Source organism: Nanorana parkeri, unplaced genomic scaffold (genome assembly GCF_000935625.1).
Source record: "Nanorana parkeri isolate BGI_ZX_2015 unplaced genomic scaffold, ASM93562v1 scaffold233, whole genome shotgun sequence".
NCBI lineage: Eukaryota > Metazoa > Chordata > Amphibia > Anura > Dicroglossidae > Nanorana > Nanorana parkeri.
The window spans coordinates 1,185,110-1,198,524 of NW_017306501.1; the positions used below are offsets into that span (position 1 = coordinate 1,185,110).

The 13,415-nt window shown below is 42.6% G+C and overlaps 1 protein-coding gene across 2 annotated transcripts in view; it reads left to right on the top strand.

The window, feature by feature from the left end:
- The window catches only part of PQLC1 (PQ loop repeat containing 1), a 94,562-nt gene that overhangs the window by 2,045 nt on the left and 79,102 nt on the right, over positions 1-13,415 (top strand). For both annotated transcript variants that reach the window (XM_018556306.1, XM_018556307.1), the window contains exons 2-3: positions 8,213-8,550; positions 11,609-11,742. In XM_018556306.1, the coding sequence (XP_018411808.1) occupies positions 8,348-8,550; positions 11,609-11,742 (337 nt within the window). In that variant the 5' untranslated portion in view covers positions 8,213-8,347. The remainder of the gene's footprint in view (positions 1-8,212; positions 8,551-11,608; positions 11,743-13,415) is intronic.

Consider the following 13,415-nt stretch of genomic DNA (forward strand, 5'->3'; position numbering starts at 1 on the left):
CCTCCTCCCGCCGTAGGTGCTCCTCTTCCCGCCTCCGTTGCGCCCTCCTCATGCCGTGGGTGCTCCTCCAGCTGCGGGTGGGCCCTTCTCCAGCCACTCTGAGAACATTAGCCTAGGGGAGGGCTGGGCAAATCCCAGGAGTCAGGTTGCCAATGCTCCTTAAAAATTACAGCTGGTGTCCCAACTTTTCTTTAGGTGCTTGCTCCTGGATTGGACAGACAGAACCCTGAATTTCAAATGAATTGCCTACAACCAGTTGCACCTCACAGGTTGTGGTCACAAGCACAATCTAGTTTTCCCTTCCACCAGTTTAGGTATTCAAATATATATTTTCCCAGGAGTCACTTTTACTAAAAACATTTTGAATTTCAGTTTCCCAGATAGTAAGGATAACTTGCCACAAACTTGTGGCAGGGTTAAAATGTAATTCTTGTTAACTTGTTGCACACATTCCTGGCAAGTTGTAGACTTGCAGAACACTTGCAGCACAAGTTCTAGTTGACACTTTTTTAATTTGTAGCAAATTTGCGTGGCAAGTCTACAGCAAGAGTCCTGCAGGTCTTAGCAAGAGCTCTGCACGTGTACAGCACTTTTGCAAAGCTCGCTGGTCTGGAGACTTGCAATGCAGACTTGCTGTAATTGTGCAACAAAATTGTGAAGCTTGGCAAGTCTGTATTACTCTAGCAAGTCATTTTCAAACTTGACGCTCAATTGCTTGCTATCTGGGTTCCTGTTTTCTTTACACCTACTTGCATTGGAATTGTTAAAACGCAGTGGGGATGTTGAGCAGAAGCAAGACAAGACCTTTATCAGATGCCAGCAGGCCATAACCCCTAGACCAGAGTTGTCCTCATCACCCTATATAATGGAGATGGACAATGTAGGAACTAGGGAGGTATGATAAATCTGAGAAATTGTAGTTCTATATATTTTAGGATGTTCTACATCAGGGGCGCCCACTATTTTTCGTCTGGAGATCTACTTTTCAAATGACGAGCTCATTGAGATCTACCAACAAAAAAACACCTGCGTTCAGGGGCAGGAGGGGGAGTGGCGGTGCATTGAAGTCAATGGCACCGCAGCCAGGCTCCGCAGGCAGGCCCCTCGCCCACAGTGCGATCGCCTGCATTAGTGCCTGTGTTCCAGTCCAGTGCGATCCGCAAAAATTCTGCGAGCACTATTTTTGCAGATCGCACTGGACCGGAATGCAGGCACTAATGTGCCTGCGTTCCGAGTGCGGGCGATCGCAATGTGGGCGATGCCATTGACTTCAATACAGCTCCACACCCCCTCCCGCACCTGAACGCAGAGAGTCGGCCGGCTTACATTGCGCCCTACAGGTCCCGGAGTCCTGTCCTCCCGTGGTGCTTGTGTGGCCGACGTTGCACATGGGGTGTCCTGCACCTTTCCATCTGCAGTGTCTGACACATTCAGCCGGCAGCCGCACGAGCACCACGGAAGCATAGCCGTAGCCAGCTCCTTTTGCGCCTGAGGCAAGAAAAAAAACGTTTTTTTAATTTAATTTTCATTATTTTATTTATTTTTTAATTTTCGTAATTTTTTTTTTTTAACTCTTGGGGGGGCTTCGGGGGAAATATTAGGGACGCTCTGTCGCTCTGTCTCGCTCTCTCCTCACCGCTCTTCATTAGTTCTGTGACAGCCGCAGGTTCCTTCACTTCTTCTCGGATCCCCGCTGGGGAGAGCAGCGGGAGGAGAGGACAGTGCGATCTACCAGTGATCGCTACGCGATCGACTGGTAGATTGCGATCGACCTTGTGGGCACCCCTGTTCTACATACAAACTGAGTTACTTAAACATTTGTATAGTTTTGTTTAAAGCCGACAAGGGTTAACTGCTGGTTTATGTGTAGGGAAGCTGTGTAAAACCGTTTTACTTACCAGATTCCCTGCTCCCCCGGGGCTCACCTCCCTCCCCTATGCTCTTGCTTGTGGACTGCACCTCAGCATCTTCACATATCATGCAGGGCTATGGGCCCTTCAGTGAAATTTCGTACGATCTGCCCATCTTGGACCGTCCCGTGTGGCATTCGTCTCCCGACCACGCCATCAACCCGCCAAAAATCGTACGGCAGGTTTTCAAGCGTGCTAGGAAGACGAATATCGTGCAACCTTACAGTAGAAGCGGTCGCACGCTGCCCATACACCTGCCGATTATCGTACGATAATTGGCAGGTGTATGGGCACCTTAAAGGAGAACTATGAGATGAGTGCTTTTCACTCACCTCATAGTTCTAGCCGACCTGTGACAATGAGACTGTCACAGGTCGGCTTTATAGAGCGGGAGGTGAGCGAACACATACCGGGTTCGCTCACCTCTCGATCCTGTCACAGCTCTCTGCCGTGACAGGGGAGGGGCTGGATTCCCCCCTCCACGCTCCGCTACACCAGCGCTGACTGGCGGATCGGACGGGGGAGGGGGCGGGTACAGCTGGCTCTGCCTCTAGAGAGGCAGAGCCAGCTGTCACTCACGCAGCTGGGCGGATCCAGACATAATCCGCTTCAGCTGTGGCGTCTCAGTGCTCGCGGTATACTGAGCTTAGGGTGACGGGAGGACACTAGTTTGTGTCCTCCCATTACCCTAAGGAGAACTATGGGGAAAAGCCTTAACGCCATATTTCTCCTTTTTTTTTAAGGCTCCTTTCACACGGGCTAATCAGGAGGGGATCCATGCACGTATCCTCTCCTGATCACAGCAGTATAGAGCAGATGTCACTGCTGCGACATCTGTGTCTGGACATTTTTTTTCCTCCACCTTGTGATGGAGGAAAAAACATAAACTGCCGAACCCTATTTCAGCCTATGGGGAGACTGATGTAAACCGACATGTGTCCGTTTGCATCAGATTATCCCCGATCCGGCACTATCTGGTCTGGTGAAATAGATCCCTAATCCGTCTGTTTCTCTGGACCAGGCTAGGGGGTAGCTGGGTGTAAACGAGCATAGATTTACATTGGGCATCCGAACGGGTTCGCCTTTAAAACTGACAGGCAGACCTGATCGGGCCAGCCATGTAAAAGCGGCTTAACAGATTTTCCGATAAAATCTGTAGTAATTCCCTTTTATATAACTCCAGGATGACCCATAACAGAGTTCTTGTTGTGGGATATTTTAAGTTTTTGTGATGCTGTTAAGTCAGCCACAGAATTAGGAGAATAACTGGATGCTACAAAACCATCTGACCTTCCTTTCCCTTGTGATACATGTATGCTCATAGCCAAAGGGCAATGTGTATATAAAGAACAGTGAAATGAAAATGCTTTGGATTGTCGCCTGCAATGCATGCACATTTTCCCCTTTTAAAGCCTAACTCCGGGCACAAGAACTTTACTATGTTGAGACCAGTAGACAAGTCTTGGCTTTAGCTGCATACCCCCATTTTTCATGCTCTCTTCAGCTTGTTAAAAACTTTTACAAGCCTGCTGGTGATGCCCCAAGCAGTAATAAAAGCAGTTACTCATTATAAGAACAAGATAAAAGAAAAAAAATGATGTTTGACATGCTGCGGAGGCTAGAGGAAGGTTTGGAGGTAAATTTTAGTAATGGACCAGGTATACAACTTAAAGTGCCATAAATTGCAGGTAGGAAATGTTCAGCTAATAAACTATTGTTCTCCAGTGCCTTTTTGAATTAACATACCAGAAGGGGAGATCATCAGTAACTACCTACATATTTCAGTGGTGGCTTCCTTTTATATAATCAATATTCTATTGATTATAAGAACAATCTATTATGAGCCTCATATGGGACCAGGTCAAGTGACCAATGCAGAGAAAATAAAACAATCTAGCAACTAAAAAAAATACAGTTGGCTTCTATTATTTTTGGTCTTTTGTATTGTTGTCGGTGGGAGCATGTTCCATGTCTTCTTTTCAAGTGTATTTTCCTAATTTTAACTCTGATCTGTTCACCTCTGCCTGGGGGTGTCTTTGTAGCATGCTATGTGTAGTCCCAACATAGCCTGGTGTAACTTGCCACTTTGCTGTAATGACCTGCAACTTTAGATATTGCATTATATAGCAACCATTCTCAAACAGGGCTCATCCGGAGGTTGTAGGAGTTCCTTGAGCTGTGGCTGATTGACCTCCAGTGGTGCCTGTATAGTTCTAGGGCCAATATCACTTGAAGCAGCCAGCACGGTGACACCAATCATCTTCCTAGCTATCTGTAAGGGGGCATTCTTCTCACTGACCAAACATGTTAGGTGCAAATTTTTTTGACCTGACTCCCAATAATTTCATAGCCGGGGTTCCCCTAGGCCTTAAAATGTTTTCAAGGGTTCCTCTGGGGTAAAAAGATTGAGAGAAGCTCATATGCTGAGGTTTATAAGTGCTGTTCTTGTGATTTGTAATCCTATGTGAGAAGCCGATGATCCCTAGTGATGGTGGGGGACTGTGCTTGTGCCACAAAAAGCTGGGTTGTGGTGCAGCATAGGTGTGATGAAAATACTGATGACATTTTAATAGGAGTGAGTTAATGTTTTCTGCATTACTCCCAGTCTGCAGTCTTCAACCATTATACAGTCCCAAAACAAACAATGTTGCCTTGGTCACACTCATACAAATGATTACCCACTGGCAATACACACACTGAAAAGAAGTGGAAAGAACAATGGACCTGCAAGGTTTTTCTTATTGATGTGGCTGGCCAATTATCATGTGAAAGAGTCGGTATAAGTGATCTGACTACAGGACAGGCAGCTTCTACATCTCAGGGGATCTCCACTGTCTCCTTGGTTTGCTGTGTCAAATTGCAAGATTGTGAATTGAAACGCCACACTCTGTTTAATAGTCCAGATACATCTTTATTCTGTAGGGTTGAGAGGAAAGCATAAAAATTACCAACGCATTTCAGGGGCTCATACAAATACCCCCTTCAGGGCAGGTTGAAGAATACTATGACTTGATGGGCCAAGTGTTTCTTATCAATTTTTAAGTTCTAGGCTTCTATGTTCTGGACTGCTTAGTTAATTATGTGTCGGATATGATAAATAACTATGCAGTCTAGCTGATAGAAGCTTAGAACTTCAAATCCCACGAAGTTAGCTTATTCTTCAATCTACCATGCTGAAGGGGGTATTTGTATGAGCTTTCAAAACGTTTTGGCTATTATGTTTTTCCCTCAACCTTACATTGAAAAAAAGTTAAATCTGAACTATCAAATGCAGTGTGGTGCTTCAGTTCACAATCTTGAAACTACCAATACATAGGTGTACCACTGGCAAGTGAGCAATGCACTGGCATCCCTGTTCCCTTTACTGAAAAAAGTAGGTAGAGTACCTCTTCTTGGGATACACACGACCTCAGTTGGCACGGTTGCTAGAGAGTTGAAGGGGGAGAAATCACAGCCTGCCCTCCTTGTAGGGCTGCAACAACTAATCGACTAAATCGATTATAATCGATTATGGGAAAAGTTGTCAACTTTGTCAATCATTGATTAATCGGCATCCGATTAGTTGGCCCTGTTCACGGCTCCACACACGCTGCTTGCCGCACCTCCTCCCCACCTCGAGCTTGCCACTGCCAGACCCGCCTGCCCTCATCCACGCTCCACACGCCGCACCTCCTCCCCGCCTCACGCTCTCTGCCCGCCCACATCCACAATCGGCACAGGGACGCGGGGAGAAGAAGTAAGGAGGAGCAGGTGTGGGGGGACTGTTCACGGCTCCACACATGCTGCGCGCCACACTTCCTCCCCACCTCACGCTCGCTGCTGCCAGACCCGCCCGGCCGCATCCACGCTCCACACGCAGCACCTCCTCCCCGCCTCACGCGTAATGCAGAATACCGCCAGCTATAATGTACTATTGCTGGGATTTGTTGTATTCCTCTATAGCTGGTGGTATTCTGCATTGTGCTGTGTAATGTACTATTGCTGGGTTTTGTATTCCTCTATAGCCAGTGCCATTCTTCATCATTGTTGTATAATTTTACACTTTTTATTTCACTATATTGCACACCACACTTTTCTTTTTTTCTTTTTAACTTCCACCGCTCCAAGCTTGCTCCTGTGATGGACTACAATCTCAATACAAACTAGTAGTCCCATCACTAGAGCCATTTTTTAAAATGTATTTTATTTTATATCCGATTAATCGAACTTAATAATCGACTAACTAATTGATTTTGAAAATAATCGTTAGCTGCAGCTCCACCCCCTTGTCCTCCAGCAACACCAGATATCCTTTCTCTTGTGCACACTGTGGCAGTAGTGACATTGACACCACTACTCCAGTTAACTGATGGGCGTGTTTTCAAAGTTGCAGGTAGGAGATTAAGTAAGCTGATTTCTAAAATTCAGAGGCACCCTATGTCTGATCTTAAAGAGGAACCTCACCCTTCTCTTTAAAATGACAACAAAGTCCCCTTTAAACATGTTTAGTAATGACAATCTATAAACAGATACTACTAGATAATTGCTGGCTTTTTATTTTCTGCATACCTTATTTGTATCTTCCCCAGTCTTCTCATGGTGTCCATTTTAACGAAGGGCAGATGAATCCATCTCCCCTTTACTTCCTGGAACTCTGGCACTTGTGACTAGGACAAACAATAATTGTTACTTCTATAACTAATGAATGTAAGATGATTTCCTATCGGCATGCAGAGCTGTATGCTGATGTGATTTTTAGTCAAAGGGGGTAAAGGTTCACTGTAATGAAAAGCTTCCTGTGCATATTTTGTCACCGTAGCTGACTACAGAGTTGATGGTCAAATCTTACAGATATGTCCTACTTCTGTGATAATGATAATATTTTTCTTACATCATGAGCTAAAGTCATCTAGTACTGTATGCTGTAAAATATTTGTGTTCTGGTGTTTTCTAATCAATATTGTGCATAGTTCTTTTTAATGTTTAGTGTAATACAGTTTTTATAATCAATGTTGATCTCTTATCTTAGTACGTTGGGGGTTTATGTGCCTGTTAGTAAAGCATTGTTGCTCAGTAGGGTCACTAGGAGTGGCTGTTAGATGATTACAAGAGATCGTGTTTAGTAGGTCAGTAACCTCGGTAAGCTAAACTCGCTGTATGGCTTTGGAAGCAGATGGTGTTCTCACAACCCCCAGATTTGCTCTCATTCCTGGCTTTCATTTATATTTCATTTGTATGAAATATTGCTGTGGTACCTGTTGCATTTCTTATTATTACTTTGTTTTTATTGTTGATATTACAAGGAAATAAACTGGGAGAAATCTTTAGATACAGTTTTTTTTCTTCTTATTTCTTTGTGATAGTGGGGATTCACAGCCTGTTTGACTAAAATGTGCTGTGTATTCTATACATACATACAGACTTTTTTTTAAAGTGTAAATCCCAGCTAGACTGATAACTGTGCTTTGACTTAATGTCGGCAGGGTCTATCACCCGCTAGCTTGTTTAACATTGGAGCCCTCGTTAAAAATTCCCCTCAGTTTTGGCTCCGTCACTTATGCTCTTGCGGCTGTAACTTGTCTTTCTCAGCTTCATGCCAACCAATATTGCCTTATGCTGCTTGCTGGATTCTCTATAGCAAAGATGGGAACTTAAAGGGGATATCATGGAATCTGAAATGTTCTTATATTCCATATCTGCAGGATCATATAATTTTACATATGGTTTCAGATTTTTACATACTTTCAGTTAGGATATTTTATATTCAGATTTGCAGATTCTGCCTCTTTTGGGTGTCTGTATGTCAGAGAAGTGGAAAGTAGAAATCACCAGCACTCAATAAATATCGTTGATGTCCATTTAATCGGACGATTCTCTGTATGTCAGAGAAGTTCTCTTGATACTGAGATAAAACTAATTATGCAATAATAAACCTAGAGACTGTTTTATTGTCAGACCTTGTGGAGATGCCAATTAGCTTTGCCGTAAAGCATAATCCCTGTGCTATGAAATGCCACTTTTATACTTGATTTAGGGCTGGACAAATCTCAGGAGCCGGGTAGCCAATGTGCCTTTAAAATTGCATCTGGCGCCTAACTTTTGAGGGTTTTTTTCTAGTTGTCAGTGGAGCTGGTTCTTGGACTGAACAGACTTACTCTTGCATTGCATATGAAATTGTACACCACTTAGGTGAAATATGGTGGTAGATTTAGAGAAAATATGTTCTTTTTCTACTTAGGCACACATTACTTCTAATTTTTTTTATTTTGAGAATCATAACTAATGATCCGGATCTCCCTTTTTTTTCCCCTTCTTTCTTGCAGGTACTGTAATAGGATATAATATCCAAGCATATGTATCGAGCTTGGGCCCACTGCACTAATCCTACTAGAGTGACTCTGCCAGGGACAGAGAAGCTGGATAAAGCCAAAGAAGAGACAAGGTGACCCTGAGCCAGGATGGATGAAGAACGATCCGACTGGCTTGTACTTTCTTTGCACCAATTGATATCATGGGGAGCGTCAGCTGCTATGATCTTTGGGGGAATCGTGCCATACATACCCCAGTACAGAGACATTAGAAGAACCCAAAATGCAGAGGGCTTCTCAGTTTATGTATGTCTTATGCTACTAGTGGCCAATATACTGCGAATATTGTTTTGGTAAGTAACCACGCTTTTGCATGTCTTGCATTATAATATACAGTAAAATGCAGCATTTCCTGAAAGTACACTAAAGAGGCTCTACTTTACTCGGGTTATACACTGCAACCCAACAACCCAAAGTAATACAGTTTATCAGTCAAATAGAAGATTTGGTAGGTTCCCATATGTCCTTGGTGCCTGTTTGTTTTCGGCTATCAGTAGATCGCTTAGTGCCTAATATGAAAAAAAAAAAGAGGATGGGAGTTGTGGAAGAGCACTTAAACCAGTTCATATACAATTTGCAATGATTATCCTAAGAATGCATAATTATGTGATTATGAGTGTGTAGAAAACTCATAACCATAATAACCAACTTCCTAATTTCTTTTTGCCCTTAAAACAAAAAAAAACAAGCCCACTAGTCTGCATCACAGCCATAGAGAAGCCAAATAGTTACTATGGGCAACAAGTACAGTTTCTTTTTTTACTTGAGTAATGAATACCACTAATTAAGTAATAATACTGTAAGCACCTGCAAAATTGCAGAAATTTGCATATGCCATCAAAACATAAAAAGTTAAAACTAAAAATGACATGTACTAACTAGTTGTGCTGCATTGGTGTCTTAAAGGACAACTATCAATATTCATCTTTTTCAAATTCTCATTTTTTTCAATAATTTATATGCTTTCTAGTTTTACACTGCCATCCCTGTAAAGTAGGCTATACACTGTGAATTTGGGCCAGTTCTTGATGAATTGGGCAAAATACACGCAGTGGGTGGCCTTGTTGGTATCCTTCTGCCCAGCATCCCTGGATCAGCTGATCGAAGGGCAGGTTGGAAAAGTTTTGGGTGAATCGGCTGCAACCTATTTTTGGGTATTCTGCCAGAAAGTTAATTCCAAAATCTGCCAGAGTATACCCAGCTTTACAATGAATGATTGTTGTGGCAGGGGAAAGAGCTACCCCAAAAGTCGGTGATAGCAGAGGTGCCCAGAAACAAGACCATGAGCATCTAAGTGGTTCTTCAATTAGTAGGTATTTATTGGATGATAAATCGACATCATACATACCAGGAGACTCTGCCACATCTCAGCAAGTGTCTCTCCACACCCTCCTGAGGAATTGGCCAGCTAGAGCCACAAAACATATTGAGATGGTGTTTTTTTATCTCGATTTATTATCCAATAAATACCAACTAATTGAAGAACCACTTAGATGCTTATGGTCTTGTTTCTGGGCGCCTCTGCTATTGCTGACTTTTAGGGCATCTTTTCCCGCCTGCCACAACAAAAACTTCGGGACTCCCCAGCTACCAAGCCTGGAACCCGACACACACCCTGGCAATCATAACTGAGATCTGACCGGGGTCAGGTACATTCCCCGCACACTTTCTTTGCCTGGTTGTCTGATATGCCTAATGGGACGTCCCGCAACCACACCTTTTGTAAATCTCTGTTTTTTCCTATTATCAACTACCAAAATGGAATTTCACCATACCATATAAACTACTACACTAAATCCGTTCTCTCCTGGGACTTCTGCCTCTCCAAGCTTACAATGAATGAATTAATATTATTTATTCTATATGATATATTCTAGGAAACGTTCCGGAAACAAACGGCTGTCTGGAAATTGGTGTAATTTTTAGAGTGCGTTTTAACTGATTCTAGAAGCAATGAGCCAGCCAACAACACATTTGGCATTGAACTTTCAAACCACGGAAAAGGGTCAAATTGACCCAGCTGCTTTAATGTGCTAAATAACATTTATTTTGAGTTTGTATACCTTTTGCCAAGTATCCTTTTGGCTGAAGGCGATTTGGCATAGTGAGATGAGCACTGCTTGGTATATGTGGATTATAAGTAATTTGAGATGTACTGTGATGGATTTGATGAGCATGTGCTGCCACAATGTCACACAAACCCTTCCCTTAACACTTCAACCCCTGATGAAGCCAGGCATAACATAAAGAAAGGAAGGGACCTATATAGTCAGAATAGAAAGCATAGAGCATTTTGGCTTAATAGGCATAAAACCAGTAAGGTAAAGAGATTGAACTGACAAATTTGAGAGTCAGAAAAAGTGGGGTAATTTTATATATAGGTATCCCTAGAAATAGGAGGTAGACATAGTGCAGCATTCCCTGCAAGAAATAGTTATTAGACAGGGGTGTGGACATTTTTAAAAATAAACTATATGTCCAAGGCAAAAAGTGGGGATCCAAGCTACTTGTCCCTCATGATGATCTACTTGTCGTGATGCGTAGATTGAGCATTGTGCTCCATCTCCTGTGCAGCTGAGACAGGAGGCGTTCTGAGTACAGTGCTCCTGTCTCCCTGAACACATAGAGGAGATCAGAGAATGGACGTTCTCTGGTCTGCTCCCCGCACTCCATCCAGAAGTCGTTGCCGTGGTCCTGGGTACCCCAGAAGGGGGGTGGGAGAATGTGTGTGCCACGGGAGACGGACTCTCGGGCTGCTACAAGTGATTTGTCATTACCTTGCATCACTTAAAATACTCAAGACTCAAAGTCCATAGGAAAGAGGATTAAAACACAGCAGTCTTTAAAAACCTAATTGAAGTCAAAGAAATATACATGCAATCAGAATGACATAACAACCTCAATGTTTATAATGTAACCTCAATTTTTCTGTTATTGTCTTTGCTTGAGCTATGGGACTGGAGCACGTTTTGGGACTCCCCATTACCGTGTTATACAGCACAAGTGTGCAATGTCCTGGAGCTTGGTCACTTTTGATTGTACTGCATATATAAGACATGGGACATAAGGGGGAATTTGTCAAAACTGAAGCAGGCACAATCTGTAGCAGTTGCCAATAGTAACCAATCAGTTTCTCTCTTCAGTTTGTACAGTTAAGCTTTGAAAATGAAAGAGATGTTGATTGGTTTCCATGGGCAGCTGCTCCAGATTTTGTCTTCTCCAGTTTTCCCTCACTGCGATAACTGAGATTACGTATCTACTTCCACTTTACAGGAAGTTTTTTTTGTGTAGTAATTTGTCCTGTAGTATGTCTTGGCATGCTAATTTATATTGTCAACGTTCTTATCTCAGGTTTGGACGCCATTTTGAATCCCCACTACTATGGCAGAGTATCATTATGATTGTCACCATGCTGCTGATGCTGAAACTGTGCACAGAAGTACGTGTTGCAAGTGAGCTGAACACAAAGCGACGCGCATTTTCAGGTTAGTGATGTGACCATTTACAGGTTAGTTATCGTTAAAACTTCTTATGTGTCTTCTGAAGTTGTTGCCTACTGTACATTTCATATATGGGTGAACTCTAGTTTATTATCATTCTAATTTTCTCATTAATTAAAAGGGGTGCCAACTTTCTGTTAACATCCTAGGGAAAGGACCATAGTATACCAAAAGCTGGCATTCTGTAGTCTTTTATTTAGTTAGGGAAGTTGATTACCTTTTATATAAAGGTAAAAGTATTACTCTTATCAATTCTAATGAAATGGCTTTGGTTCTTTTAAAAGGTCCATCTAGATTATAAAATGTGATTGGTTATAATTATATCATCCTGGCGCCAATAGATCAAGTTGTGTGTCAGGAAACTATAAATATACAGTGACTGAGCACAGATGAGTACTGGCATTTTAACTATTCACAACAATTCACATAAAGCTGCAAACTACAAAGGGGTGTCTGTAATCATGGGCATTATGATACTTATGTATGGAATAACTAATACAACAACCATCTCATTCGTAATTAATATACACCAGCTGCCCCAAAAAAGTGACCACTTGTATTTAGCTATTCTATTGAATAATTAGTCTAGGTTCAGCAATGTTGTGCCCAAAACATGAGGTCAGCTGCCTACCTGAATCTTCTTAATGACCAGGTTTTTCCATCAATGTGTTTTTTTTTTTTTCTTCCCTGATGCCACCGGCATATTCCAAGATGACTCAGGATTCATCGGGCTCAAATTGTGAAAGGGTGGTTCAGGGAGCATGAGATATAATTTTCACACATGCATTGGCCACCACAGAGTCCAGACATCGACCCCCATTGAGAATCTTTGGGATGTGCTGGAGAAGACTTTACTCAGTATTTGTGAAATATACCAATGCTACTTACTTTTTTTTTATTATTTACTGACCAACAACATACTTGTGGCTGGTTTCACCACAATTGTTAGCCTGGGAGCGGTGCCGCAGGTTTTGCCAGTGTGCACAGCAGGATCAAGATTCTAGTTGTAATTTATTCAGTACACTTTTTTGGCGGATCAGGGAAGCGGGTACATGTTAACATAGGGTTCTGAAACAGCAACTCTGTTTGCTTCTGTACCACACATGCATACACATGCCACACATACATACAGCGTATATTTTGAAGGCTTCCCCGTCAGTAATTGAGTGCAGATCTCCTGTGGCTGTGTGGCAAGGTTACTTAAGCTGGCCATACACTGGTAAATTTTAGCACAAACATTAATAGGAAACATTTTGTCGGAACATTTGGTAATGTCATCAGAGACTTGTAGAATATCGTTCGAAATGTGTTTTGATTTTAACATTAAGTTTTGGAAACGAAAGGCATTTCTTCAATGAAAACCACATTTGCGGTATACTGAGCTTTGGGTGACAGGAGGACGCAGGTTTGTGTCCTCCCGTTACCCTTAGGAGAACTATGGGGAAAAGCCCTAACCCCATAGTTTGTTCCAAATATACAAGTTTAAAATATGCAAAATCTTAAGGCAACTCAGTCTACAATGTCATACATTTTAAGGGGGACACCACAAAGGATTTGCAAAAAAGTGGGTTTTCCCCTTCACATCGAAGTGCTCCCTTCACATCAGAATTGCGGTTTACATCAAGAAACCCCACTTTCATATCAGCGTCACCCCCCCC